The sequence below is a fragment of the Idiotropiscis lumnitzeri genome, chromosome 13 (genome assembly GCF_059441095.1).
Source record: "Idiotropiscis lumnitzeri isolate Australia: NSW breed Sydney's pygmy pipehorse chromosome 13, RoL_Ilum_1.0, whole genome shotgun sequence".
Classification (NCBI taxonomy): Eukaryota; Metazoa; Chordata; class Actinopteri; order Syngnathiformes; family Syngnathidae; genus Idiotropiscis; species Idiotropiscis lumnitzeri.
This window is the reverse complement of record NC_142403.1, coordinates 11,989,410-12,015,763: the sequence shown is the minus strand read 5'-3', so window position 1 is coordinate 12,015,763 and position 26,354 is coordinate 11,989,410. Positions and strand designations below refer to the sequence as shown.

The window sequence follows — 26,354 nt, the reverse complement described above, 5'->3', positions numbered from 1 at the left end:
AGAACATCTGCATGGCTCCTATGTGACATACAGTTTAATTTGTGTCGTTAACACAGCAGAGTTACAGTGGATAGAGAAAGTCTACACACCCTTACTTAAATGACATTTCTTTGTTTTGGAGGAGGAGACCAACATAAATATTTTTACACTTACAACCTCTACGTAGTCCAAGAGGGAAAGTAAAAAATAAACAACTGAGAAAATGTGGTTTCAAAAGTGTGCACATCCTCTTAGAACAGAGAGAATTACCACATTCAAACTCATGAAGTTGTAGCACATTTGAAGTACCTCTGATGAACACCAAATAAAGTTGAGCGGTTTTCTTTTCTTGTCTTCTTATTGTACAAGCTGTAGTCCAAAGAGAGCATCAGAGGTAGAAGGAAACCAGTCAGTCTCCTTTTTAGGAGCTGCAGGACTTTCGGGAAAGTGTTGGCTGTGTGACAACAATCTTCTTCATATGTCCGGGTGAGGAGTGGGGTGGCAAGACGGAAGCTTCTGATTTTGCAAAACACACATTTACCAAGCGAGTGGTCAACTGTGTTATCGTCTTAAGAATCCAAGATTTAACATTCGGGCTGCAATTCACAAAGACTTTTGGAGCAAATAAAATACTGCTCATCACCAAAAGACACTTGGTGGTAGCCTCATGCTTCGGCGCTCTTTTTATTCAAGTGAACTTCCGCCTTACTCAAAATCAAAATTTTTAAAACACCGATCAGTGCTTGCAGAAAACAGCTAAGCAAAAAAAAAGTCAGAGAAAGCCTACTAGAACATCCGAACGTTCTTTGCGGTTTATCAGAGGCAATTTAAATGATGGCAGGCGTGTGTTGAGTCCCATTTAAGATGAGTTTAAATGTGATAAGCATTATAAGCAGGTGTGTACACTTATTGTGCAACAGAATTATCGCGCATGTTTAGTTTAGAATTCTTTTGGTCGTAAAAACATACATCCCTCTGTTATTATGGTTATATGTATTTCTCCAGGAGTTAGTCATTGCAAAAAAAACTAATTTTGGTCTTGAGCAGAAAAAAAAAAAATCTGGGCTGACTTTGATTGCGGTTTATAAAAATGAGAGGAAAACAATTTTTAAGAATTTAATATTGATAAATGACAGACAATAAAGCATTCTTTGGAATGAAACAGAATTGAAACATTAACCTGCAGCAGTGGTCAGAAACGTCTATAGTGGTCGTTGAAGATAAATTAGAAAGTCTTTTGCCTCATCAAATGATTTAATGCTGTTGATAAATGAATTTCTTGGCTCCGGCACCATGTCAGCCAACGTTAGTGGGTGAAGGAGGTCTAAATTGTTTCAAATGAAAAAGGAACACGGCAAAACCAAATAACCTCAAAAAACAAAATCTGCTGGGCTGCGGTTGCACAGTCAGTCTCTCACCGGGGAAGTGAGGGATGCTGGGAAGTCTGGGCTGCTGAACGGCGTTGTGGAGTTGAGGGCCGACACGGCATGGCTGCTCTAGCCTTTGGGAGAGGTGTACTGGCGCAAGAGTGAAGAGATGGCGCCGGACTCGGTGACTTCCTCGGGGAGAGAACCCTCCATGTCTTTGATGGACGGGTCAGCGCCGGTGCTCAGTAGGAGCTCCACGATGTCGCCAAACTCGCATGCGGATGCTACATGGAGAAGACAACAATTAGAAGCGTCGCCAGATAAAGTCAAACTGCTGCTGTGTGCAGTCTCCCGTTTAAGATGAGTTGGATGGTTTTTTTTCTGAACATCTCAAGAAGAAACCTTCTTAACAGAGTTGCATCTCTGCGTTCGTCGATGCACCTGTCGCTGCGCAGGTACGCTGCAGGATCCCCCCTTTTGCACTCTCTATGTGAGTGCTCTTCTCTGTCACTGTCTATCAATTGCTGCCTTTAAACACCGGACTACGTACTCGGCCATGATTGCTGATGTCAGCAGCATCGGTGATTGACAGCCGAGCCTCTTAACCTCAAAGAGTGTACGCGAGATGTGATGATACATCGGAAACGCGAGCTGAGATTAGTGTGCGGCTTATTTTTTCCCGAGTGAGTCCTGCACTTGATGAGTGTTTTATTTAGCCGCCGCGGCGTGTGTGGCACGTGGTTGACGTCTTGCCTAGGCCTTGAGCTGTAAAAAAAAAAAAAAAAAATAGGAAAAAAGAAAAAGTAGCCGGCCCTCAGGGGAGCCGTAGAGGAGGAGAACAATTTATGGTGAGCAGTAAACCCTCAATTAATCACTTGCTAGCCGCCATGGCCCTGTGCAAAGAGAGGTGGAAATGAATTTTCATTCTCTGCTATTTGTCTCTCGCAGTTCATCGCTTATGTTTATTAGTCATCTTTTTTACATGCCACCTCCTTCGGTTTGTGGATGCATGTGCCAGCGGGTGACGCAATATGGCCGTCACCAAACTACTGCAGAGAGGTGAGGAGAACAGACGGAGCAGCCACACACACGCACACACACTCAGAAGGACAAGGGAAACGCCCCTCAGGGGACATGTGTGTTGGGGCATGAGAGGGTCAGGGGGAGTCTGAGGACCGCTGCTGATTTCCTCGGGGAGGCCTGGCGATTATTAAGCAAACCTACACACACACACACACACACCCATTTACGCACATAGATGGACCGCAACCAGACTGGAATCTCGACGGAAGCATAGATACAAACATGCCAAAGGACATGCACACGAGGAACAGGCAAGCCTCATTAGCATGGAAAAGGAGCACAGGAAGTTGACGGCGACACATTTCCATCAAAGTGGAGGTGCATTAAAAAGTGAACAGACATCAACAGCTGCCTTCTTACCATAATGTAGCGCCGTCTGTCCTTCATTATCCTGTGAAAGGCAAAGACAATGTTCAACAGACTTGTGACGAGCGAAGAATAAATCAGCACAGAGTTATGAGAACAGAAAGGAAATTTGCAGCCAGCAAATGCTGAAAAAATGCACCTGTTAGCATAGCAATTAGTGGCGACTTGTTGGCGGGTTTAGCACGATTCGTTTTCATTGGCCCGTGGGGGGATTATGAGGAGATGAGGTATTGATTTGGGAAACGCGTGACTCAAACGTGATCGTGATCTGTCGGACTGCTTTGTGTGATTTGACACATTCAAAAATATGTTTGATGAATGCATTGCAACGAGGGAGGGAGCGTGACAAGTTTCTTTGATTGACCGGGGGAATTTTCAATTTTCAATTTTTTTTTTAATAAATGGGAGAATCTTTTTCAGTGTTCCAAATTCTTATTTCATTGGCGGTTTTGTACGGAGCAGAATGTTGCTAGTTTTGTCACCCAACTTCACATCATGTTGGTCTTGCACTTTAGACCAGAAATAAGACAACATGTCCAACCCTCAACAGGTTATTTCTTCTGTTTGAGGATGTCCTCTTTGGCTTTGGGCAGTGCCATGCTAAGCACGGGCAATTGAACGGTTTTGTCATCGTGATCGATCTAAAGCTGAATAAAAAAAATTGGATTATCTTTGTTTGTTAAGACAGCGTTTGAAGTGATCAACTGTTAGTGCAGTGTAGAAATGTCATGTTTAGAAACTGTTGCTTCATCTTATTTAAATACTATGTGACCACTCAGTCCACGGACAACGGAGAGATGAGTGTGAAGAGTCAGTGGTAGTCGGTGTGCGTGTGTGAAGGGTACAAATGATAGTTGAGGTTAAGGGGTCAATGGTAGAGACATATTTCTCATTAGAAATGTGACTTGAGGACAGGGCGAGAAGTGTGTGTGTGTGTGTGTGTGTAGGTATAAGACGACCCAATCTATGACAGGCATCATCAACAGAAGATTCAGTTCTTAATCACTGCTCCAGCCTGCCTTTGCACCTCGTAATGATGATGAATGGCCAAAGTGCTGCTGGCGCCCTCAGAACAAAAGTCCAAGGGGTTCACGTGATTGGAGGCGGATTGAAAGCCGCCGAGCTTTGGTGACATTTGCTGTTCTGCAGTGAAAATCTTTCCAAAAGATGAAAACGATGATGATCAAAGTGTGCATTTAAGAAGTAACTTTTCTTACTCCCTCTTCTTACATCACATCTCCTCTTTCACCCCTCCTCCTCGCCACTCTCCGCTGTCATGACCACATCCACCTTCTCCCTCTTTCCCATTCACTCACCTCCTCCATCATAATCCCTCTGCTTTCATTCCCTCCATTTCATTTTTTTTATTTCCCCCTCCTTCCCTCTCTTCTTGCCAACCTCAGCGCATGGTGATCCTATTGTTGTCCTCTCTCTCTTTCCTTCCCTCACTTTCTCTCTTTCTGTCTCTGCCTCGGGGGCAGCACTTTGGGGACCTTCTGATTGGATTAGAGCTTTCTATTCCCTCCGGGTGGATCTCAAAGACAGATGCAAATCTCCAGCAGTGAGTGGAAACCGGGTCGTAGTTAGCCCATGACAACAAAACTGGCAGTCTGATGGATGGTGTTAGAACTGGCTAACACTGCGCTAAACTTGGATGGGGTTGAGATGGACATGGGAGGAACTTGATTGGGTGTCTGGTGAGAATTGTACTTAATTTGGGAACTTCAGTACATTATATATACAGGAACAATCTAAATTTGTGTCCACTTGAATACGCATTCATTAGCTAACAATAAAAGCCTAAAAGGATTATGACACTTCAGTTTTTTTTCAATAAAGTGAGAGGTAATTTTTACATTGACATTTGTAGGGGCATATACTCAACTATACTACCTGTATGTGAATATTTATTTTGGGGGGTAGGAGGTCATTTATTTTCAGTTTAAGGACGTTTCTTCAAGAATATATATATATATTTTTTTTTTGTTAAGAATTTTTTTAATGTATTCGCAATTTGGGTCAATTATATACCGATTTTTGCTTTACTTGGCTTTTGTCCCTCAGCCTTGCAAATAAGGGGGGCTCCACTGTATATGTGGCTATGGATGCAAGTATGCACTTTTGTAACATCCTCATCCTCCTACAAAAAAAAAAAAATCTAAGTCCTATTATACGGGACTCGTAGCCTCAACTAACTGAATAACTATGCACAATAAAATTCGGTATTTCTAAGGTTAAGGCAAATGCAGATGTACGTTGTAGTGAACGTAGGCAGTGTTTTTAATGCACTGTGTCAAGTGTGTGAGTGTGCGTGTGTGTGCATGTGAGGGGTCAGCGGCATGTCCTCTCAGCGTTCCCTAATGCCCCTGGATCCAGTACCCAGGCTTGATGGAATCACAGGAAATTGGATTGTCTTCCATTTGCTTTGGAAGTAGCTTGGAAGAGACACCAGCCGCTGAGTTGCATCAACCCCCCTCCCCCGCTTGGGTGCACCCCTGTTCCCATCCCATTACAGAGGCATGTTGGACCAAACCTCTGCTTTCGCATGTCATCCAAAGTTTCCCCTTGCGGTGCAGAAACGTCAGCAGAGTGTTCAATAAAGCAGCCGCTTGCACAATAGCAGGTGCTCCAGCACGGAGCTGTGGATCACCTTAATGGTGCAGCATGAATAGGGATTGACCTATTAGTACAATTGCAGTATTTCCGGATGCAAGTCACACCCATCTATCATTTCGACCACACGAGCCAGGTGAGGAAAGAGAATGATCATAAAAGAAAACAGAAAGACGTGTCATGCACTTTTGATCTTTAAGCCTGACGAATGAATCTGTGCTAGGAAATGATAACAGCATTTACATTTTTTGTGGACACCGCCGTCTAATGAGAGTGGAGCAATGTCGGATGAATCCGTCAAGCAGGAAGTAATAAAAGCCTCAGCTGTACTCAAACTTATCCACAGCACAAACACGCAGAGGGACTGTCACAAATGTCATTCATGGAAAGTGACTGAACTGGTTTTACGCACGGATCAGATTCCGCAAATCGCTTGCCGCTCAGACAAGAATAGTCCAAATGTTGAGCCTAAACTGTTTACAGCAGCATTAAGTGGCGGCTTCAAGGGCATAAAACATAACTCGGTTTGGGGATAGAAATAGAGCGCAGACGTCCCTGGAGTCTACGATACACTCCAGCGGCATTTCATTCTGATTGTGTGTCTGAACTTTGGATGAGATGTGTTTAGGTTGATGTTAAAGCCGGACAAGACTCCCTGCTAACCATCAAACAACGGTGACTACATACAGATAGAGAAATCTCATTGTCAAAAATGAAGAAAATAATGCTTGCTTGATCAAATCACATTCAATACACATTAATTAAGCATGGTAACCATTGAGAGTGGTTTCTAAGATTTTGCCGCTCGCTTTTGGACTGTTGCAGAAGTTTTTGCTACGTCTCTTCCAATGACACTCAATAGATTTTGCAAAGGTGCATAATGTTGTGATAGTGCCTTTCATCAATCAATCACTGCTTACAATTTGAGACATTAGTGTGATTAGCTTCAATGGCCCAAGCCAAGATAATCAGAAGACAACTTGCTTTGTTGCGAGATGCCAACTGATTTTATTATATACACATGGCTATTGGATATCATTGCTGTCAATTTCGTTCGTTCATAGATCAACACTATTGGTATGACTGTCCTTCATCGTCTGTTTCTGCTTATGAACTGGTCAGCAAGACTCGGGGTGCATGCTCCTTAATTTCCGCCAATTTATACAGCGTAGTTAGCTCATTGTATTATTTATTGCCTGCTTCATGGCTCGAAGACCTTTGAAAAAGAGTTTGGGAAGATGCTGTAGCCACAATCGTCTACTTTTGTAAGTACAACCCTCGGGAAAAAAATATGGACTCACCACTCACAGAGGATGTTCAGTCAGTTGTAAAAATTTGTAGAAAAAACAAGAACGACAAACAGATCAAAGACATGACACAAAATAACGTGACTCTTTTTTTCTACAAAATGAATGAACATCTTCTGAGGCCGGTGAGTTTGTTCCGTTCTTTTTCCTTGTTCAGACTTTACACACTCTCATTTCCCGTCACCCCTCTGTCCCTGACAGAAACATTAAACAAGTGGGGAAAAAATGGACAAGCAATTATAATTTATGATCAATGCATGCAGCAGCTTCTGACTTTCATAATGACAGCGGCCGGGAGGGAGTGCGAGCGTGTGTTGGCGAAATCGATCGACTGGAATCATTGGCATGCAGATTCCGGCAGATCGCATTATGAAGAGCAGGTGCCATTAATCAAAATGCAGCAAGATGGAAGAGATGAAGACGCCGGTCACTTGACCGGGCGGGGCCCATCTACAACCAGAACAGCAACTGTGGCCCCAAAAAGCTCAAGCTTCATACCCTTTTTAAAGATTTTATGATGAATGACTGCAAAGCGTACGACATACCAAGTGAGTTTTTGTGAGTGGGATGGATTGCAAAGAGCCGTGAGACCTCCAGGTAAGTACGCGTAATAAGCAATGACAGATCACTTTCACTTTTCCATGATGAATGAGTGAGTGGTCAGAATCTTTTTAAACATCTATTTTTGGTCATCACGTTTTCTTGACTGACCTGCTTAACATACATCAATCAGCCTTTCGCAATGTAAACGTAGAGCTGCAACATAAAGAACACGTGAAGCTCGCTTGTCACTACACAATGAGATAAGAAGGAGACAATTAGGCCGAGGAAATGTTGTTAAGCTCCTTTTAGGAGCACGTTACCTATGCGATACTTCAGTTAAAAAAAAATAAAAATAATACATTTTTTTTCCCGTTATCAATTTAAAATAGTTTTTTTTATTAACTTACTTAGTGTTTGCTTTTGAGAAGTGGGAAACAAATCATGTAATGCCATGTTTATCATAGCAAGAGGTAGCTAGCATTAGCCTGACTTTTTTTTTTTTTTTTTTGCTTTCAAAAAATATTCCGTAGCTTTGCAAAGGCAGTTAAAAAAAAAAAAATTTAAAAAAAAAATAAAATAAAATAAAAAAAAAAAAAAAAAATATATATATATATATATATATATATATATATATGTTTCTGTTTTATAACATTTTGACAAAGTAAGGATGTGAAAGTACACCTGCCTGTTTTCAAATGTAGGGAGTAAACGTAAAAAGATTGCCACACAGATTCTTTACTGCCGTTGTATCACTTGGTTGGAGTGTGGCGGTTAGAGATGTTTGCTTTTACTCGATTTGTTGCAGTCAGACCTGCTTTCGATGACTTCCAAGTTTCTGTTTCAATTGGCAAGCGAGGTAATACGTTGCCGCCAAGAGACTCTTTATTTCCAGAGAATTACTAAACTACCATTGAGCAAGGCACTAAGCCCACATCTCTGCTGAGATTGTAATTCAATTTCTTCATGCAGGCCAATGAAATACATTTGTTCATTTCAATGAGCAAACAGGTGAGTTGTTTTTCTTGTGCCTGTCTTGGAATTCCAAATGACAAATCAGATGCGCGCGTGTGTGTAGTGTGCATTCTACGTGTGTGCGTACTGGGAAGGCCCCGGTGTTAAAAGGATCTGCTCGAGAGGGGGGGGCATCCTTAATTGAATCTGAGCCTCCTTTCTGAGCCGCAAGAGGTAACCTTGCCACTCAGCGTGTGAGGACTGCCACCCGTGGTCAAATTAGCCTGACGCCTAACTCGCCGCCCTTCACTGTGCCTGGGAGTGTCCTTCAGGTGCCCGGGTGCTCCCCCTCACCCACCCTCGCAATTACGGCTGACATCATAGCACCAGGAAAGATTCTAAAGATTGTACGGATTCTCTTCTTTTTTTTTTTTTTTAAATTGTGGCGCAACAACGGCTATTTTTATTCGACAGTCAATTCAACAAGTATAGCAAAAGCGTCCTTAAAATGTGTCCAAGTTGGTTGCTTTTCACAGTTAAGAGAACAAAAATGTGCTTTGCTTGTTTGCAAATCCATCATCTTCTACCCATCCCAGCGCAGCGTAGCCCCCTCCCCAGCATGCTTGTTCCCATGGGACGCCTTAGCCTCCATTAAGACCGTCGGGGAGGAGGATAGGGTTGAAGCCCAGAATTAACATGGCGAGGGGCTCCTGCAGCTCATCGATGATGTTTAAAAAGAAATATATGAAATAAATAAATGCAAAAAAGAGTGTAATATGAAAATCAATGGCCAGGCGAGCGAGGGCTGCGGCGGAGGCAGCGGGGGTGGGGGGCTCATAAAGCTGAGTACTGCGGGAGACTGATGGAAGGCAAAACACTTACTTTGTTTATTCTCTCTCCTCACCCCTCCGCCCCCACTTTTCCTCCACCCACTGAGTTTCCAGCTCTTACTCCCCCCCCCCTTCTCCGTCTGAAGCGGTCGAGGACAGCTTTAATGCTCCTGACAATTTATGTGGATGGTTAAGAACGATGGAAATCAAATAGTAGGATGTAGGCGAGGCCCAGTGAGTGGCCAATAAGAAGGAAACAAGAGCTGATGAAGGCAAAGACGGCCGTTACCTGCCGCAAGGCCTCTCCAGACGGCAGCATTACTGTCAAGTCACGAGCTCGCCTCTGAGTGCTCGCATTATACATTCGCAAGTGTGTGAATGTCGGAACGGCTCCTTTGACACGGCAACAGCGCTCATTTCATTAAGTCAAACCGTGTGGCGACTACTTAATATGAATCCTGGAAGACGCGTTCATAAAAACGGAAAGTGCGTGTGATATTATGCCATTTGAATTTTTCGTAAAACTAACTGCGCTTGCGAAAGTAGCTGATGAAGGAATATCGTCAAAGAGGCAACCATTTTCTATTTTGCTCCAGGACCAGCCTGAAATTTCTGGTTGGTGATACGATGGTGAATATGAATGAAGAATCGTGCATTTGTGAAACCACGCTTTTTTATTTTCCAATATTAATCAAATGGAACGACAATTCTTATTTTATTTTATTTTTTTACTGAAATATTTACAATCTGTTTAATAGAATGGAACGTAACCAAATTGCGCTCAATTCAATTTAGTACTTACAAAACATCGCATAGTTGACATTTCACGGCTGCCACTAACAACATGGCTGCAAATAGAGAGGAACTAGTTTATTGAAGCACAATCATTGTTGACGGCTTAGAGACTTTGCTCACGCCTATTTTTCACAAATTTGTTTTGTGAGTGCAACAAACAAAATGAGTGAAAAAAAACAATTCCCGTTGTTTCGTATTTGACAATAAAGCAGGGAAGGCGATCACAAAGGCCATCGTGCTAAAAACTGATAAAAGCATGTTGCCTAATTATACGTTGCAAGAGCCGTGATTTATCCACGTCGGAGACTTTTGAACTTATGTGCTCCCAAGCCGCAAATATTTTGCCAAGGTCACTTTGCCTTAGCTGTACAACTCGACACAGAGAGCTTTTCATTGGTCCAAAGCAGAAATTGGCTAACATGCCTAAATCGACTTGGAGGTACACATCCAACCCCTTTTTTTTTTTTTTAAGAAAGAATTCATGACAATTATTTTGCAAGCAAGCAAAAGCTATGCCTTACAGAGCGCCGTTTGGGGACAACTGGTGACAAGTTTTAGTTAACTTAGTGGAGTAAATCAAAACATCCCAATGATTTAAGTTAAAAGCCAGAAGAATACTTGGCTGTGGGACCAGATGGTAGTTGACGATGCAAATGAGGTTTGGTGGCAGAAGAGATAGATGCCAGTTCACATCCGGAGAAGGACCAAAATTTTATTGGGGAAGGCCAACAGTAAGGGGATGTAAAAAAATTCATGAACGGCACCCACGCCGACATCTTTCCCATTCAAAAGTCAAATATGCTCATATTGACGTATTAATAATCGTCCCCCCCAAAGACGGCTGTAAACATAAAATACCAAAAGAAAAAAAAAATCCCCTTGCAGACGTTATCGGATGCACCCGAGGCAATAATGCCATAAAGTTATAGGAGCGCAAAGTCGGCAGCCAGACAAACTTGTAAAGATGAGAGTAATATTTCACAGTAATGCTGTCATTGGGTCTATTATAAAGAGGTCGTTGGAGGGAGTGCTCTTAAATATGTGGAACAGTGTATGAAGCAAAATACAGCCGAGTCCAGCATTAATCAGGAAAGTCACCGAGGGAGCTGAAATGTGCTCATTTCACATCCACAATCAAACGGTTGTGCGCCAAGATATTGCCTGATTGCGGTACATTGCACAGTCAATTTAGATTTAGTCGCTTTCTCCGGAGTGCATTTCTCATTTGGATTCCTTTTTGTACGTAGCAATCTTATGCGCTATGGAGACAAAAAGGTTGCACATTCGCACCTGCGCACGTATGCACAACACACAATTATGATGAATCTTACGGGCTATTTGTTATGACTGCGCCATTAGTTACAGACAACATTGCTGGGAAAGCGGAGCGAAGGCAACCTGTAACAATGCCTCCAACATTGACTTTCTATCAGCCGAGTGTGTGTGCGCGTTTGTTTGTGTGGTATTGTGTGAGCTACAACAGACGCTGAACAGAGAGGGAAAAAAAAGAAGGGAAAAAAAAAAACACCCTCCCCTCCAAATGTAGTGCAACCTCGTTTTTCGTGATTAATCTGTTCCAAAAAAGTCAAGACTAAAACTGAAAATGTTTTTTTTCTTCCATGTCATGTTAGAGGCTCCGTGTAATTCTGAAGTTGTATAAGATGGAAAAAACAAACATATATGACACTGGCAGTTGGTTTCTATATTGTATGTTGTGTAGCCTGTTTCTATTTGGCTTCATTTGGGAAAAAGAAACGTAAACATACTGGAGCAATGAAAAGATCATGTCACAGTTTGACGTCATAGTCATAAATCTTAATCTCCTCCATTGGCTCCATAAACCAAGACGATCCAATCCGGTACCAAAAGCCACGACAGTAGCATCATGTCGACTTTTTGTTGTTCATTGGCCATCAATTGCGGCCCATCCTCGCAATCGGATATCTATTACGTTTGTTTTGTCTTTTGTTCTGTCAGCTGCGGAATGCGACCTCAATCAAGTTATGAATTTCTATCTGATAGACTGCGAGCACTTGAGTCCTGCAGCGGCCGAGCTGCTAATTGAAATTAGCGGTTCTGCGAGTTGCCCTTTCCGTCTTGTGGATCATCTGATTTTCAAACAATGCGGAGGCGGCGGCGTGAGCGAGTGAGACAGTCGCATGTGAACATGTGACACCTGCTCTGCGTGGCATCATCTCGTCTTCCGCTCACTTCCTCTCGCGGTGCCGTGAACAATGCATCCTTCCTGGCGTTGTTTGCGTGGTGTTAACCTGCATTTTGTCGGGTTAATCCCAACTTTCCCTCCACACCTTCGCCACTTACTCCCACTAATCACGCGACAAGGACCACATTGTGCAAATACGCTCTGGACCTTTGTGACCGTCTGCAGCACCTCCGAAAACATCTGGCTCAAGTTGCCATGAATAACTGCACATTGCCATGGCAACTGTCTGGCTGATTGGGATGTTTTAGGGGGAGGGGCTGGGATTTGCACCTGAAAACAAAAGTTGGGTACTTGTGGGATGACAGGACCGAAAATGACCACACAGGCGCACACATGAATGGCTGTTAAATGTCGCTGAGAGATTCCCAAAGTCACCAAAGCATTAAAAACATAAACAGGCACTATCTCGAATGTGTGGGGGCCTGTTGCCTTCGAGGGAAAAAAAAAAAATCAACTGATCAGGCTTTCAATCTCTTGCTGTCTGTTGGTTTTCATAAAAAGTAGAAAAATAAATCTGGTGAAGAGATGAAGAATGGAGACTTCTTCAATTTTGGGGCAGAGACAGTTTTACGTACCAATTGTTAGGGAACATTTACACAACACTCATCGAGGAAAACAATATATATTTTTTTTTTTTTGAGGGGGGGGCGTTTTTTTGTAAACTGCATATACAATTGTTTTTTTTTTTTTAAGACGCTGTAATTTGTATACAGTGGCAGTGCAAGGAGCACGAGCATTCCCAGTCCAAAAGTATTTACAATTTGAGTTATGGGAAACAATTTAATGATGCGATAACAGATGAAAAAAAAAAATTATAATAATACGTCAGCAAATTAAATGACATTATCTGGCAAATCCGAGGGGAGAAATGCTAATTCCGAATGAAATTGACAATCTCATCCGTTTTCACTCCAGTTGTGATATGATGGAATGTCTTAAACGAATTTAAGCTTCTGCTGCATTCTGGCTCTTAAATGCATTCTAGTAGAGAACACAGTTTGCGTAAGCTGTCATTTCCATGATGACATCAAGTGCGAGCGACTGCGTGCCTGTCCCACTTTTACTGGGCTAGTGGCGACATTGTGAGGATGGTTTTGATCTACAGTTGGCAGGTGGCACAATCGTGATCTATGTATTCAAAGGCGCACACGCACACCCCCATCTATTGTAGCGCCACCCTCACCCCCCACAACCCCTCCGCCCCCCCAGGCTTGATCCAGGATTAACTATCAAACGAGCCCTTAATGCAGGTTACCGGGGTTTGGGAACAATTCGCTAAAACAATCAGTTGATTAATTTCAAACGATTCCCCGCCTCAGCCAGGCAAATAATACTTTTTGTTTAACTCTAAAGCCCCCCTCCCACCTTTTTTAATCAACAAATTAAGCATAAATCATGTTTGATCTTTATTTACTGGTTGCTCGGCAGTTGGTGGAGGTCAAGTGAGATTACCCGTGGCTTCAAACAAACGTTCCTCCATTTTGTTTAGAAATGGATGTTTTTTTTTTGTTCGTTTTTTTGCTGTCACAGACTTTGGCCACAAAGAGGACAGATTCTCATTACCTCTTGTCTGATTAAAAGGAAAGTGCCAAAAAAGGGGGTTCAAGCAAGTTCTAATAAGAAGGGCATCGTTCCACAAGCTTTAAATAATGAGATAATTTGGCATTGTGAAGGAGTGGTATGATTTAGACACGTGTATTTTTCTCTCAGCCACCTCGTAAATCTGTTTCCAATAACACTGCTTGTCTAATTTCTGGAATCTTTCTCTAATGGAGACGCCGTGCTGCAAAATGCTTGTGAGCTCGACCGCCGCGCTGATCAGCTAATTTTCTGCATTATACTTTAGTTTTACACTTCTACAATGCCAAATAAGGTTTTTTTGTTGGGGTTCAAATCCAGAATATTTTGATTTAATGAGGTTTGTGGCTACTTTTTTTTTTTTGCAACTAGTGAGAATTTAGGCATCAGTCAATCATTATTTCTTCTTTTGACAAAAAAAAAAGAAGAAAAAAGGTAAAATTCAAAATGAAGTGAGCCAAAACTACAACCGTGGATTCTTGCTAATAACATATCGCTGGCAAGGGATGCTGGATAATCCTTTAAACTACACGAGGCTCGCATAGCAGTTTGCGTTTTGAGCCTCGTCAAAACAAAAAAACTAAAACTGAGAATGACAGATTAGGAAGTTTTTCCATATAATTGAGCAAACACAGTCTCCAAAGCGCCAAATAAACTACACTTCTTACAAGTGTTATGTTATCGTGAAAAAACGGAATTAAGTGCTTGCGTGACTCTCTCTTTTTTTTTTTAATCAATTTACATCACAAACATATTATTCGGTCTCTTATTTAGGTTGGTAGATGCAACTGTGCAAAAATATGTTTTTTATTTATTTTAAAATCACAAAAAAAATTTGTAATTGTTTGGGGTAGACTTCCCCTTTAATTTCCAAATAATTCCCACTCATCGGAAACCTTCAAGATAAGCCTCAAGTGCTGCGTGCCAACTGCGAGAAGGAATCGGAGCAGGCTGTAAATGATTCTGCTCAAATTCATTTCTCACTTTGACCGAGTGATCCACAATCTAGAGTCCAGTGACAGAAACAACAAATATGTATGCTGCTTATTCCAAAAAGGACAAAAGACTTTATGTAGCGTTTCATCTTTATAATGCTGCAAATCATTAATTTGATGTTTTCCTTTTATAGTTATCCCTCAGTTAAGTCCTTTATGAACCATTCCCAGCAAATCCCCCCACTCCTCCTCCCTGCAAACAAAAAGGCCACGTATGACCACACAAAGTCATTTGTGAAATGTCCTGATTATGTGGCTTGTGCGACGTAAAACAATTTGCCTGATTACTTGCAATTGATTCAGCCTTACGGTTAAAGCCTCGGTGTGCAACCTGGTGGCTGTGTCATGCCTTCTGGGCAGACAGGGGACTAATTTCTCCAATGTACAGCTGAGCCAGCTTATAGTCCGAGCTAAAGCTCTCCTGGATGTTGCTAAACCTGAGCGAGGCTAAAGTAAAAGCGACACTAGTGACCGTCCAGCTCTTTTGGATGAAGCTCTGGAGGATTTGTCTGTGGCTCAACGTGAATTAAAGGTGACCTTTGGACAGGGGGCGGGGAGAAGAGGATAGCAAATAGGGGTCAGAACGTGACAGAATACAACTTAGGGTTTGCTTGTGTGCATATGCAACTAGATTTCTGCAAAGAAACCCAGCATATTATATATAGTATAGCAGTGTTAGGGGGTTTTCATGATTGATGGTTTCGAACGTCCTTCAGAACTTCTTCACACGCCTTTCGGACATGATTTATTCATTCCGAATTTCTTTGAGCAAGTGGAAGTGAATCACTCAACTATTCCTTCTGGCTGTGCTACCTGACGCAGAGACACTTTTGACCTCGGCCAAGTGCAAAATCCCAAGAGTGAGAGGTAGGGTATTGCTTTGATGCCACTGGTTTGTGAGTTAGTGGGATCACACAAAGACGACACGAGCCACTTAATGAAAAGCCTTGCACTTGTCACCAGCGCAAAGCACTTGAATTGAGGCCAAGTGTGACAGTACCCGCCAGAAGCAGCAGATGGAGCAGCATGGCCTTGCGTGTCTGCTACAAACGCTCTTCTTTTATTTACTGAGGCGGTTTGGATAAATTATCCATTTCTTTCATCAAACTTTTCCCCAAAGTCAAAATATCCAGAAAGAGTTTTGTCGTATTGATAACCTAAAATGAAATCCCAGACTTAAACGTGTCTCACGTTGATCACCATACTTTGTATGAAGCTTGTCGGGATGCTGCTCATTACCGTAAACGTCGTCAAATTTCATAACATAAGAAAAAAAAAAAACGAGTGCCTACCTGGCTGTTGATGTCGGCTTTGTGCTGCAGGAGAAATGAAACCAGCTCCTTGTGGCCTCTGTCGCAAGCCCAATGCAGGAGCGCTCGACCCTGCAGATGTACACAGTCAGAACAGAAACACGTTTAAGATGTGTGCGAACATTCTGGAAGGATCGGTTGAGGATGACTTAAAAGGTGTTTGTTGAGCTTACTTGGGTGGTATATGCACAGCAAACAGGAACAAAAGAAAGACATTTGTATTCTTTAAAAGTGGACAACAAAAAGCGGCAAGTCTGAGCTTTAGTTAATTGGCTGCGTGCGTGCGTGCGCATCCGCAGCCCCCACTCTATATCATGTTGAAACACACACACTCTGGCCTCTCTTTTGGTCCGAGATCAAGTTCATTTTTCAGTGGGGGCAATTAGGTAAAACAAACTCTCCAAGTCTAATTTTGCTGCTTAAATCATATTGATCACCGTGTTGGAATGGATACTAGTGAGAATACCAATCGGTTTTCCCGCTCACTCCTCATTCCTCTCCTTCCCTGCTCTCCTCAGGTGTGTGGCTGGCAACTGAATAATGCTTGCTGGGCCAGAATTAAGTAATAGGCCAATGCAACTATTAAGTGGAGAGCTTTCGAGGGGCTGCGGTGGACAACCATGAATCAATCAGGGCATTCGGTTCAAAACAAAAAGTCAATTTACCATCCAAGAATTGGGTGCTCAAACTCAAGATAAACTTTAAAGGGGAACTTGCAAATGAGTTGAAGTCTGTACATTGGGGTTTAATTTGAAGAGTTAAACGTGAGAGAACAGGACTGACTTGATGTTTGAGCAAGCACACGCAATAATCAGCAATTATTTTTAAGGAGCCCTTTTTTGAATCTAGTATATATATATATATATATATATATATATATATATATATATATATATATATATATATATATATATGCCTTCAAAGTAGGATTAATGAATTCCAGTTTGAGCGATGGGACTACCTGAAAAGGTCCTCTTCAAAAGGTGTATCCAGAATCATTTAGAAAGTTATTAAATTTTATACAGCAAATTGCATGACTTTGACAAGTGCCTTGCATTTTTTTCTCCCTAGAATATTCATGTACAAAATGAAAAATGTATTACTGCTGTGGTGTCCGCTCTATTAAATGGCTGTTTGTAATTATCACCAAATAACCTTTAAAAAAGTAATTAAAGATTAATTTGCAAGATCATTAAACTGACAAGTTGGATGTCTCCTCGAACTATTTCTTCCATGTAGTGTCTCACAAGTAGATGCGCGCGCGCACAACACACTCACACACAGAGTGGGGGGGGGGGGGGTCAACGTAAATGGTAACAGGTCCCTTGGCCCCTAGTCAAGCTGTTAGCTTATGTGAAACTTCACCACTGCCCTCTGCTGTTCCACAGGCAGTACTGCGGTTAGATGAGTGTTCAAACTCATCCTCAAGAAGTGAAATGCAGTGCTGACCAGCAATGAGATGTGCCTCATGAAAGTCATGTTGTGCATCACGCGGGGTGACGTTTTTAACTTTTTCTTACCTCTTCGTCTTTAGAGTTGATGTCCACTTTCTGGCAGCTGATGGCCTTGCTGATTTGCTCAATGTTGTTTTCTCTGCAGTAATCGAAGATGTTCTTATCCTCTTCTCTGACAAAAAAAAATAATAGAAAAACAGAGAGGCCGTGAGTCAAATGACTACGACGTAATGTTTTGCGGCTGTTGTCTGAGCAACATCCAAGCAGCATTTTAACTCCTACAATACCATTGACGGATAAATACGTCAAAATCCTTTTTTTTTTTTACTGGGCTGGTCGTAAATTAGATAATAAGCAGTACGACACAGACATTGAAAATGGTGATCTGAAAAATTCTCTTATTTTGTTGATGAATCTGATAGAAAAAGTTTTAATTTCCATACACGATTGAAAAACAGGACATTAGTTCAAATTCAGAGTACAGAAAATGCACAAACATGAATTAAGATTCAATTAATAAATTGGTCTGTCATATGTTGAAAAAAGGCAAAAAAATGTTGATCATTAATTTCCAAAATAAAAGCCAATGCTTGCAAATGTTTTATTTTAAGACAGATGAGGCTGCTTCCATGAAAGACGACAAATATCTGAGAACGTTTTATTGAGAGGTTGAAATTTCAAGAATTTGGACAATTTTCAACAAATCAATCAATTGTCAACAATCGATGTGTTGTCAATAAATCAATTCATCTTTCCGTGTTGTGTGGCCAAGTGGCAATATCTGTTTTTGATCAACGCATCGGTTGTTCCCCGCTTTGAGGATCACATCAAACGCACACGGACAGATAACACAACCTCTGTCTGCCTCGTGCGCAGGCAACAAGCACATTCCGCATCCTTTGGGAACGCTGACGTACAACGGCTACACAAACATGCGCAGAGGCACCAACCCACCTCTGATTATCTCTGCGCATCTCTAATCACCTCCTGGCATTGGGGACAAGCGTGAGTGCCGCTGTGTGTGTGTGTGTGTGTGTTTGGAAGGTGGCTGCTGTTATGGTAGTGGTGGAGGGGGGGCAAAATCTCATTTAGAGCTTTACGCCTTCCCCTCCCTCTTACTCATGCTGGCCATTGAAATTAATTGAATTTAGTGCTCTATTGTGTGACAGACAGCCCACACAGCCGCTGCGGCATCCCCAAGGCCAAAAGCTTGGCAGCCCCCCGCCCGCCGTCTCCTCAACACACCAACAACGGCCCTGTGCTCAACCCACCTTGACCCATCACACACAGCAGACACCGTGCAGCATTTTGCTTTTTGGTGGGGGCAGAAGACACAACTCACAATTTTCAATCACTTGAAAGAAGTTTTGCTTAACTCGGTGCAACAGATGTCCAAAGATACTTAATTTGGTAGACCAATACAATCGACGACTCTAAAAGCACAAAATATGTTGGAGTAAATATAATGTTTTTTGCTTTTTAATATATTTATTTTTTAATTTCCCCACTGTCTATCAGTTGCATATTGCAGACGTACCTAATGTTGTGGGTCAATGAGTTCACTATAAGTTGTCGGCTAATTCCCACTTTGTAAGCGCTCAAGTACTCCAATAGTAAACTAATAGTGTTGGGCTGTTGGCTATTATTTTTGGCCACCCACCAGTAACCAAGTGCACCACAACGCTAATCAATATGCACTCGGAGCAATGAGCTGAAATGTCCTGAAAACTTGTTTACACAGATTAGGGAAGAAAAGAACGATGCAGTCATTCTCAACATGAACACGACTAAGCTTGTTGTAGTTCCTGATCACTTAAAAACTAATAAAAATAAAATCTGAAATCCCGATAACCTTATGATGTGCCGATAGCTGAATACAAAATCTGTCATTTGGGTTGACACCGACTCCCCGCAATGAAGTTGTTTTGAGTGAAGCTATTCTTACATAAGTTGTTTTCTCAATACGTTTTCTCATCTCATTTTACTCGCCTCCCCCGCCCTCGTCTTTCTGCCCATCAGCCTGTGATGAATCATGAATAACTCATTACACTTTTATCACCGCAACGTTTTGTATGAGCTCATGCATTTGCATATTCCTGATTACCGCCGCAATGTATATTCATGACTTTCCCGCTCGGACACGCCCACTCCCTTCCTTTGCCCGATGGCCACAGTGACCCCGAGTGCTCCTGATGTGTGGCGGCCATCCGTCTCCCGCGGCAACTAATCAATAGGCCAGCTCATCAGTCTTTTGTCAATGATCAGACGGAGACGCTTATATTGTGCACTTTAGTGCCAAAGATCAAATAAAGCTTGATAGAGCAAAACATTTGGATGCTATGTGCCTGTAATCTACACGCTGATGTTACACACACGCAAAACAAACAAATGATTAATGCGGCTCCTGTAAGCAAAGTGACATCAACACTGCAACAATGCATGCTGGGAAGGTCACCAGCTAGCCTGTCATCAAAAAAAAAAAAAAAAAAAAAAGCTGTTCATGTGTGCTTGTGTGCTGTAGTGCGCGCGCGTCCAGTCTGATGTCGAGAAGATATGTCCTTCATCCATCAGACCAAACTGGCCCCACACACACACACACACACACACACACGCACCCCTACACACACGCTCGCAATAAAGAAGCAATGAGAAGCGAAATAACTCAGCGCCTGCTTCCGTCAGAGGGTCCAGGCAACAAAGCCTTGTGTGTTGATCAGCATGTTTTGTCGAGGGGATTACAAACGTGGCCTCCTTAATCACACGCTGATCAGCTCAGTAACGTCGCGATATTGCAAATCAATGGCGCTTTTATCAATACACACAAGCGCACGTCTCGGGAGTGAGGTGAGGGACGATCGATGCAATTAACTCTGACAGGTGCGTAGCTGTTGAATATTGAAGGCAGTGTGTTTGGTATGTTTGTGTTTGTGAGCAAAGATGAAATTGGAACTCAGCAGAGCAGTCAATGTGACAGTTCCAGCGAGCTCTGCATGGATTCCGACGCAATCGCAGAGATCGAACAGCGGTGGCACGTGTGCGTGCGGGCACGGTCGTTACCTGCCAGAGGGGCAACAGTCCTGGGAATGTAAACGTGTGCCTCCGCTGTGCCCAGCACGTATTCATCACGCACCCTTCTTCCTTCAATGCTAACACAATTAAAAATGGGAGACACTGGCCGTCGTCTCCAAAGACTGCGCATACTAATTATATAGCGAGAAACCTGCAGGATTCGAACATCTCATTTCAATTGCCAAAAGATCTTCTTTTTTTCATTTGGAAGGAAGATGAGGTCTTTCAGCTTGAGTAAGTCTGCCAGGCACGAGGAAATGGCAGAAAATATTCCATTAACATAAATCAGGAGTGTATGTTACGCTCTGATGAATGTAATCAAACAGCCCAAAAGCGATGCGAGCACGGTGGGATCAGCCAACGCCACAATGCTCCAGACTTTTAACAGGCTTTTGTCCAAGAACACGGAAAGCGTCATCATATATTCGCAAGGCTTTTTGTGTATTTCTAATTCTACTACCTGATGGTCTCCTCTTGGTACAAAGAGCTGACCGCTGCGCCTCCAAAGCCCGTTCTCCTCTCTGCCCCTCGTCTTTCCTGACACACACAGATTATGAGCGCGTTAGTTAACATAAATGAAAAAATGTTGCACTTCTTGAAAATGGAAAAGTCGAAATGTGCCACAGTCCTTGCTCTAGTACTGCTTCCGGAACTAAAGTTCTGGCAGTATTGATGTATTAGCAAAGGTATAGAAAATACCAAATAACATCACTTATGAACTTTGTACTTCTGAGGATTTAAAAACCCTAATCTAACTTCAGACTAGGTTAAAGTTTCTGTTTCATGATGTTTTGCATTTTGTGAGAGAAGCCTCACTTTCCCAAACTATTTTGTGGAGGCGTGGCCTATAGACCTAACGAGAAGCTATTATGTTTTGCATGTGAATAAAGTGTGCAAGTTTTATGCACACTATTCCTGAATGTATTGGGAAATGTTGCACGCATCCTAATAAAATTCAGGCATGTGCATGAGATGTGTACAAAAGGTTCCAATCCAACAGTTTGGCCTTGAGGAGGTCTGCGCCCAACTGCATTGTCTCTTTAATGGAATTCCCCATGAAATGTGTTTTTTCTTCCATCTCCAGCCTATTCTTTAGTGACTAAATCTGACTTTCAAAAAAAAAAAAAAAGCCCACACAAATTTGATTTTGTAAAAAAAAAGAGGGGGAGAAACATGACAAGTGAAAGAACAGTGCGTGCACTTTTGGGACAAACTAATCCACTTGTGAAGCAGAATATTCGCTGATGCGCCGTCCCTGGTTCCCTGCAGTATAATCTAATATCAACCCAGTATCTCCTCAACAATTGAAGCAGGAACAAAGGTCGACTTCTGGCTATTATTCTCTGTCCTGTTTCTCCGTCTATTCACTACTTATTTAACAGGGCTTCCAAACTAACGGCCAGGCCGCTGTAATACAATCATCTTTTCAGATTTGGGCATTTGCGGCCAGCGCTCTCGACTGCTTCGCCGGCTTTGTGTGGCAATGAGGCGCAGTCAGCAATTTTTTTCCCCATCCCAACCCTCCCAAGAGAAAAGAATGTGTCAAGCATGGTCGTGCGCACGAGCGAGTGTGACATCGAAGTGACATAAGTGAGGAAGGAAGAAGAGCAAACAATGAGTGGAGGGTGAAAGAGGAGGGCGGGGCAACATTAACGGGAAGAGGGCAGGTATTGTAAATATAGGGAACAAAGAAGGAGAAGCGGCGAGGAACAGACGTTGTGCACACAGTCACAAAGGGAGTACTTTTGAGCTAAGCCAAAATCCCGTGCATCCAACGAATGCAAAATGGTATTAAGTCAAGGAAACGTATTTTGAGTGACTTATAATAATTCTGGTGTGTGTGCAAATTTTTGGCCACTTCTAAAAAGCTTGAATTATTCGGGGACATTTTCGTGATAAAGGAACGTTTCTGAAGAAGACACCAAAGGCTATGATCGGGTTTTGTTTTAATGTGTTTTACTCACTCTAACAGATTCCAAAAGTAAATGTTTTATAGAAATGTTGTGAAATGCATAGACAATTTACGGGAATTTTATTGCTATACAGTTATTTTCATCCTTAACATTTTCGTGTTCCTTTGTATTCATTTTTTCTATGGTCTGTGGGTCATTTCGGAGAAAAAGTTTCATTGTCAGCAAATTTACTGCACGGCGGAGATGAAAGATTTTGGTATCTTGTCATTTTCCTCCTCACACATTTTGACATGAGCGGGGGGGTCCTATGAGAAGGTCACAGCGCAATGTTATTGTTGTGACTGAAGAAGTCTGCAACTGCCCCCAAGGGACTGCGTCACCGTGGCAACACAAACTCTCCTGGCACAGTAGCATTAATCGTCTCGGTTGTGTCACACTACCATCAGACTCGGTCTATTACAACTTCTTGCATGATTCACCTTTTAAAATAAAACCATAGTGGAGGATGCCTATTTTTTTTCTGAAGCAAACCTGTAAAATAGATGCAGTGAGACTGACCTCTACTGGTAAGAACACTGCACTGCATTATAAAAAAGGAATCTGTCATACGTTACTGTATTGAACTTCAAACGATACTGTTTTATTTTTTTCGTATCCTGGTTATGGTTATGACAGCTGACTTCAGGCAAAAGATGGACTACACACCAGATTGTTCACCAGTCAATCACAGGGTACATAGAGTTGCTGAATCAGATTTCCACAAGCCCTGAGTAGGAACCAAACCGAATGATGTGTCACTCCTTTCAATTTGACAGGTAGACTTTACTCATCTAGATTTGATTTTAAGTTTTGCTTTGTTATCAAATTTGTGTCCCTGTTGGTAAGATTTGAAAGCAATTTATGTTGATGTGGTAGGGCAAATATGATTGTTTAGGATATTGTTTCATTTTTTTTTTATTTATTTAGTTTGTTTGAAATAAGTTAAAAGAATATTATCAGGTTGTATCATATCCATCTGCAGTTTAGATAGATAAAATTTAAATAACCCTAAACCCAGTGTGTGTTCATATTATTACCCTCCTGTTGCCTTCAGGGTCTAACGCGTTGACACAGGAAACGTATTCTTGCATTGCCTGCTCCGGCTCCATGTCACCAAGCTGCTTCCAGGCTTGCCTGAAAATGAAAAAAAAAAAAAAAAAACAAGAAGAAAAAAAAACACATTGTCTTCATTGATCATTATGATTCATAAGTAAAATGTATAGCTTATAAAGTGTTAATATTATCTTCGGAATGTATTTTGAAATGTTATTGTGAAGTTTTGCACACCCAGATACAACAAGTAGAAATTTGTCACACAATGGCAAAAGATTCGGTCAAAGCAGTGACTTTTTGAGGGACACGTTCCCTAAACAAAAAAAATAATATTTACACAATTCCACATGAGGAATGAATTGCGGCACGGTCATGTGGGACAAACAAATAAAACCAAAACCAAGTGTGTGCTTGAGAAGACAAGAGAGGGGGATGTTACATACTTACCATTTTCTCTGTCCTTCGAAGTCGAAGAAACCGGGCTTTTGTGTATTGCATTTTCCCACCTTCACCTAAAACAACAATTGTATTGTTGACCTGCTCATTTAAGCTTCCCTCTTCACTGACGTTAACATTCGCACTTATATAATAGTGTTGCATGTAAAAATGACATCAATACTAAAATGCCCCCCCCTTATTAAAGACTCTGTATTGGTTTAAGTTGTTTTGTATTTTTTTGTGATGAAATTTACGACAAATTGGCACGTCCGCTTTTGGAGCTCGGCACGTTATTTTTTTTCCAGTTCCAGAGTCTACGTCACAGCGGGGAGGCAAGCATGGTAATATTGCTCGAATTGTCAGTTCTGTTCTCTAAAACGGCGACCGCTCGCCACCAAAATGCAAATGCACAACATTACTACTCTTTTCCACTTCTACCTGCGGAAGTAGAAAAGCGTTCTACACAATAGTTTGGATTTATTGACCACATGAATCTTGGTGCCAATTGATCACCGTTTTTGGGCGTTATAAGCAATTAAAGTACAATGATTTCCAAAAGAGTGTTTGTAATCGGTCCCTTAAGTGACTCGTGTCGGACCATGGGGAGTGTGGTGGGGCGTTCCTCATTAAAATTAGGCAGTTTTTGAAGTCGTCACTTGTTTCCTAATTTCTCCAAAATGAATAGATAAAAAAGAAAATGATAACTAATTTGAGTTCCCTGATCAAAAAATATTTAAACTGAGCTTGTTAATGAAAAAATGCCCCCTCTTGTCCTCCTTTAATGATGAGTAATAATAAGTCAGGCTTTGGTTCATACATGATGATAATGAATGATGGCTTTAAGGGCCACAGGAGCCAGCACTGACCTGTTTGTACCGCGCATAGAGAAACAGTAGCTGGTCTCTGCTGGCCGTTTGGACAAGACCTCCAACACGGTCGGCGGCAGACTCGAACTCTTGCACCAGTTCATCCCCCTCCAGGCGGTCTCCCGCCTCCATTGCACCGTAGTCAAATGTACTCAAACCCAAGTCTGAGTCAGAGTCCGAACCCGCTCCACCGAGGGGCTCTCCGGTATCTGGCCGGGCCGGGTCGGTACCTGAACCCGTCGCAGTGTCCGGAGAGGATGACGGCGACCTGGACGCCATTGTTTTGCTTGGTGTCAGCGGACCGTTAGCGACGATATGTGGCGTAGAATCGTGGGGAAATTGTACAATGATATCACAAAGCAGCGGTCCGACCGATGTTTATTAAATATGTGAGCTGCCGTTTCCTTTATAATTTGTTAGAATTAAGAACGTTGACAGTCGGATTCATTTCCGCGTTTGGTCCGTTATCGGTACATCAACTAATTGCACCGACATGAACATGCAACAGTAAGAAATGTTCCGCCTACTTTGGCTCTGTTGTTATTTCACGATAAGGTGACTTATTGTTATTTATTCAACAATAAAAAGAGAAATTCTGTATACGTAGTCACGTTTTCAGAATAGAAAATCACCTTCCCTTAAGAGATGATTATGATATCATGGCAGTTGTGTCGCAAAGCGCAGTTTGAGTCGTGGTTCAATTTAAAAGTTTGACTGCGCCCACATTAATTTTCGAGTAAGTGCTTCCTTTATGTGTGTTGAAGTATTTCCTAGGTGGCTGGTGCGCATTCGTATTAAGTGACCTTTAAAAAAACAAAAACGTAATTTCATATTAAAAATTCCAAACTACCGATGGAAACAAATCCTTACGTCAACCATACAGTGAGTGCGCCCCGTGTTGGGAACACGTGGTACTACACATCTTAGATATTCCTAAGTGGAGGTAAATGTCGTCTTTTGACCACACCTTTTGAACCTAGTTGCCTGACACTCAGAAGCAACATCATCACGCCACAACATTTTCTAGCTCACTGAACACGGTTTACAAACTTCCGTGGCTCTACATGCTTTTTGTTCTCCCAGGGTGGATGCCAAATGGCCGTTTCGACCACTTCCATCAAACAGTCCATAGCTCCCTCAGCTGACTGAGGGTTGGGAGTTAGTCATTTTTGAGTTTCAATTAAGAGTTAAAAGGTTAGCGTGACTTCATAAGACGGCGCACCATTAAAACCTCCATGAAAGTGTTTTATTAAAAAAGAAAAAAAACGCTTCCGGTGTGGACGCAGTCAACCGTTTAGGTTTAGCCACGCCTCCAACTGCGCTCTGCAGCCAATTGGCTACCTACCCGCAATCCTTTGCGCAAAAATGGTTATAATCACCATAAAAACCACACACATACACACTTATATTCGCTTTTCTTATCTTCTTGTGATAACAATGGGGATAGTGAAGTTTACCAAATACATATATCAAGATTTATGTTTTGTATTAGAAAGTTAAAGCTTGCGTTTGATTGTTAAACCGTCTGTTAAAATGATACAATTGGTGATCATATAGCCCGTTTCAACTTCTCATCCACAA

The 26,354-nt window shown here is 42.1% G+C and overlaps 1 protein-coding gene across 1 annotated transcript; it reads right to left on the bottom strand.

Annotated features, from left to right (window-relative positions):
• Positions 1 to 1,081: 1,081 nt before the first annotated feature.
• acbd6 (acyl-CoA binding domain containing 6) lies at positions 1,082 to 25,299 on the bottom strand. The gene is made up of 8 exons (XM_088313200.1): positions 24,774 to 25,299; positions 23,917 to 23,981; positions 23,454 to 23,550; positions 20,925 to 21,001; positions 17,462 to 17,567; positions 15,924 to 16,013; positions 2,790 to 2,820; positions 1,082 to 1,630 (listed from the first exon to the last, which is right to left on the bottom strand). Exons 1-8 carry the CDS (start codon positions 25,050 to 25,052, stop codon positions 1,476 to 1,478), a joined length of 900 nt encoding a protein of 299 aa, XP_088169326.1. The 5' UTR covers positions 25,053 to 25,299; the 3' UTR covers positions 1,082 to 1,475.
• Positions 25,300 to 26,354: the final 1,055 nt, after the last annotated feature.

Coding starts and splice junctions, on each gene's coding strand:
- acbd6 (XM_088313200.1), bottom strand. CDS start 25,052: ATGGCGTCCAGGTCGCCGTCATCCTCTCCGGACACTGCGACGGGTTCA. Junction 23,551..23,916: donor TTCGAAGGACAGAGAAAATG/GTAAGTATGTAA, acceptor TTTCATTTTCAG/GCAAGCCTGGAAGCAGCTTG. Junction 1,631..2,789: donor ACAGACGGCGCTACATTATG/GTAAGAAGGCAG, acceptor TTCTCCATGTAG/CATCCGCATGCGAGTTTGGC.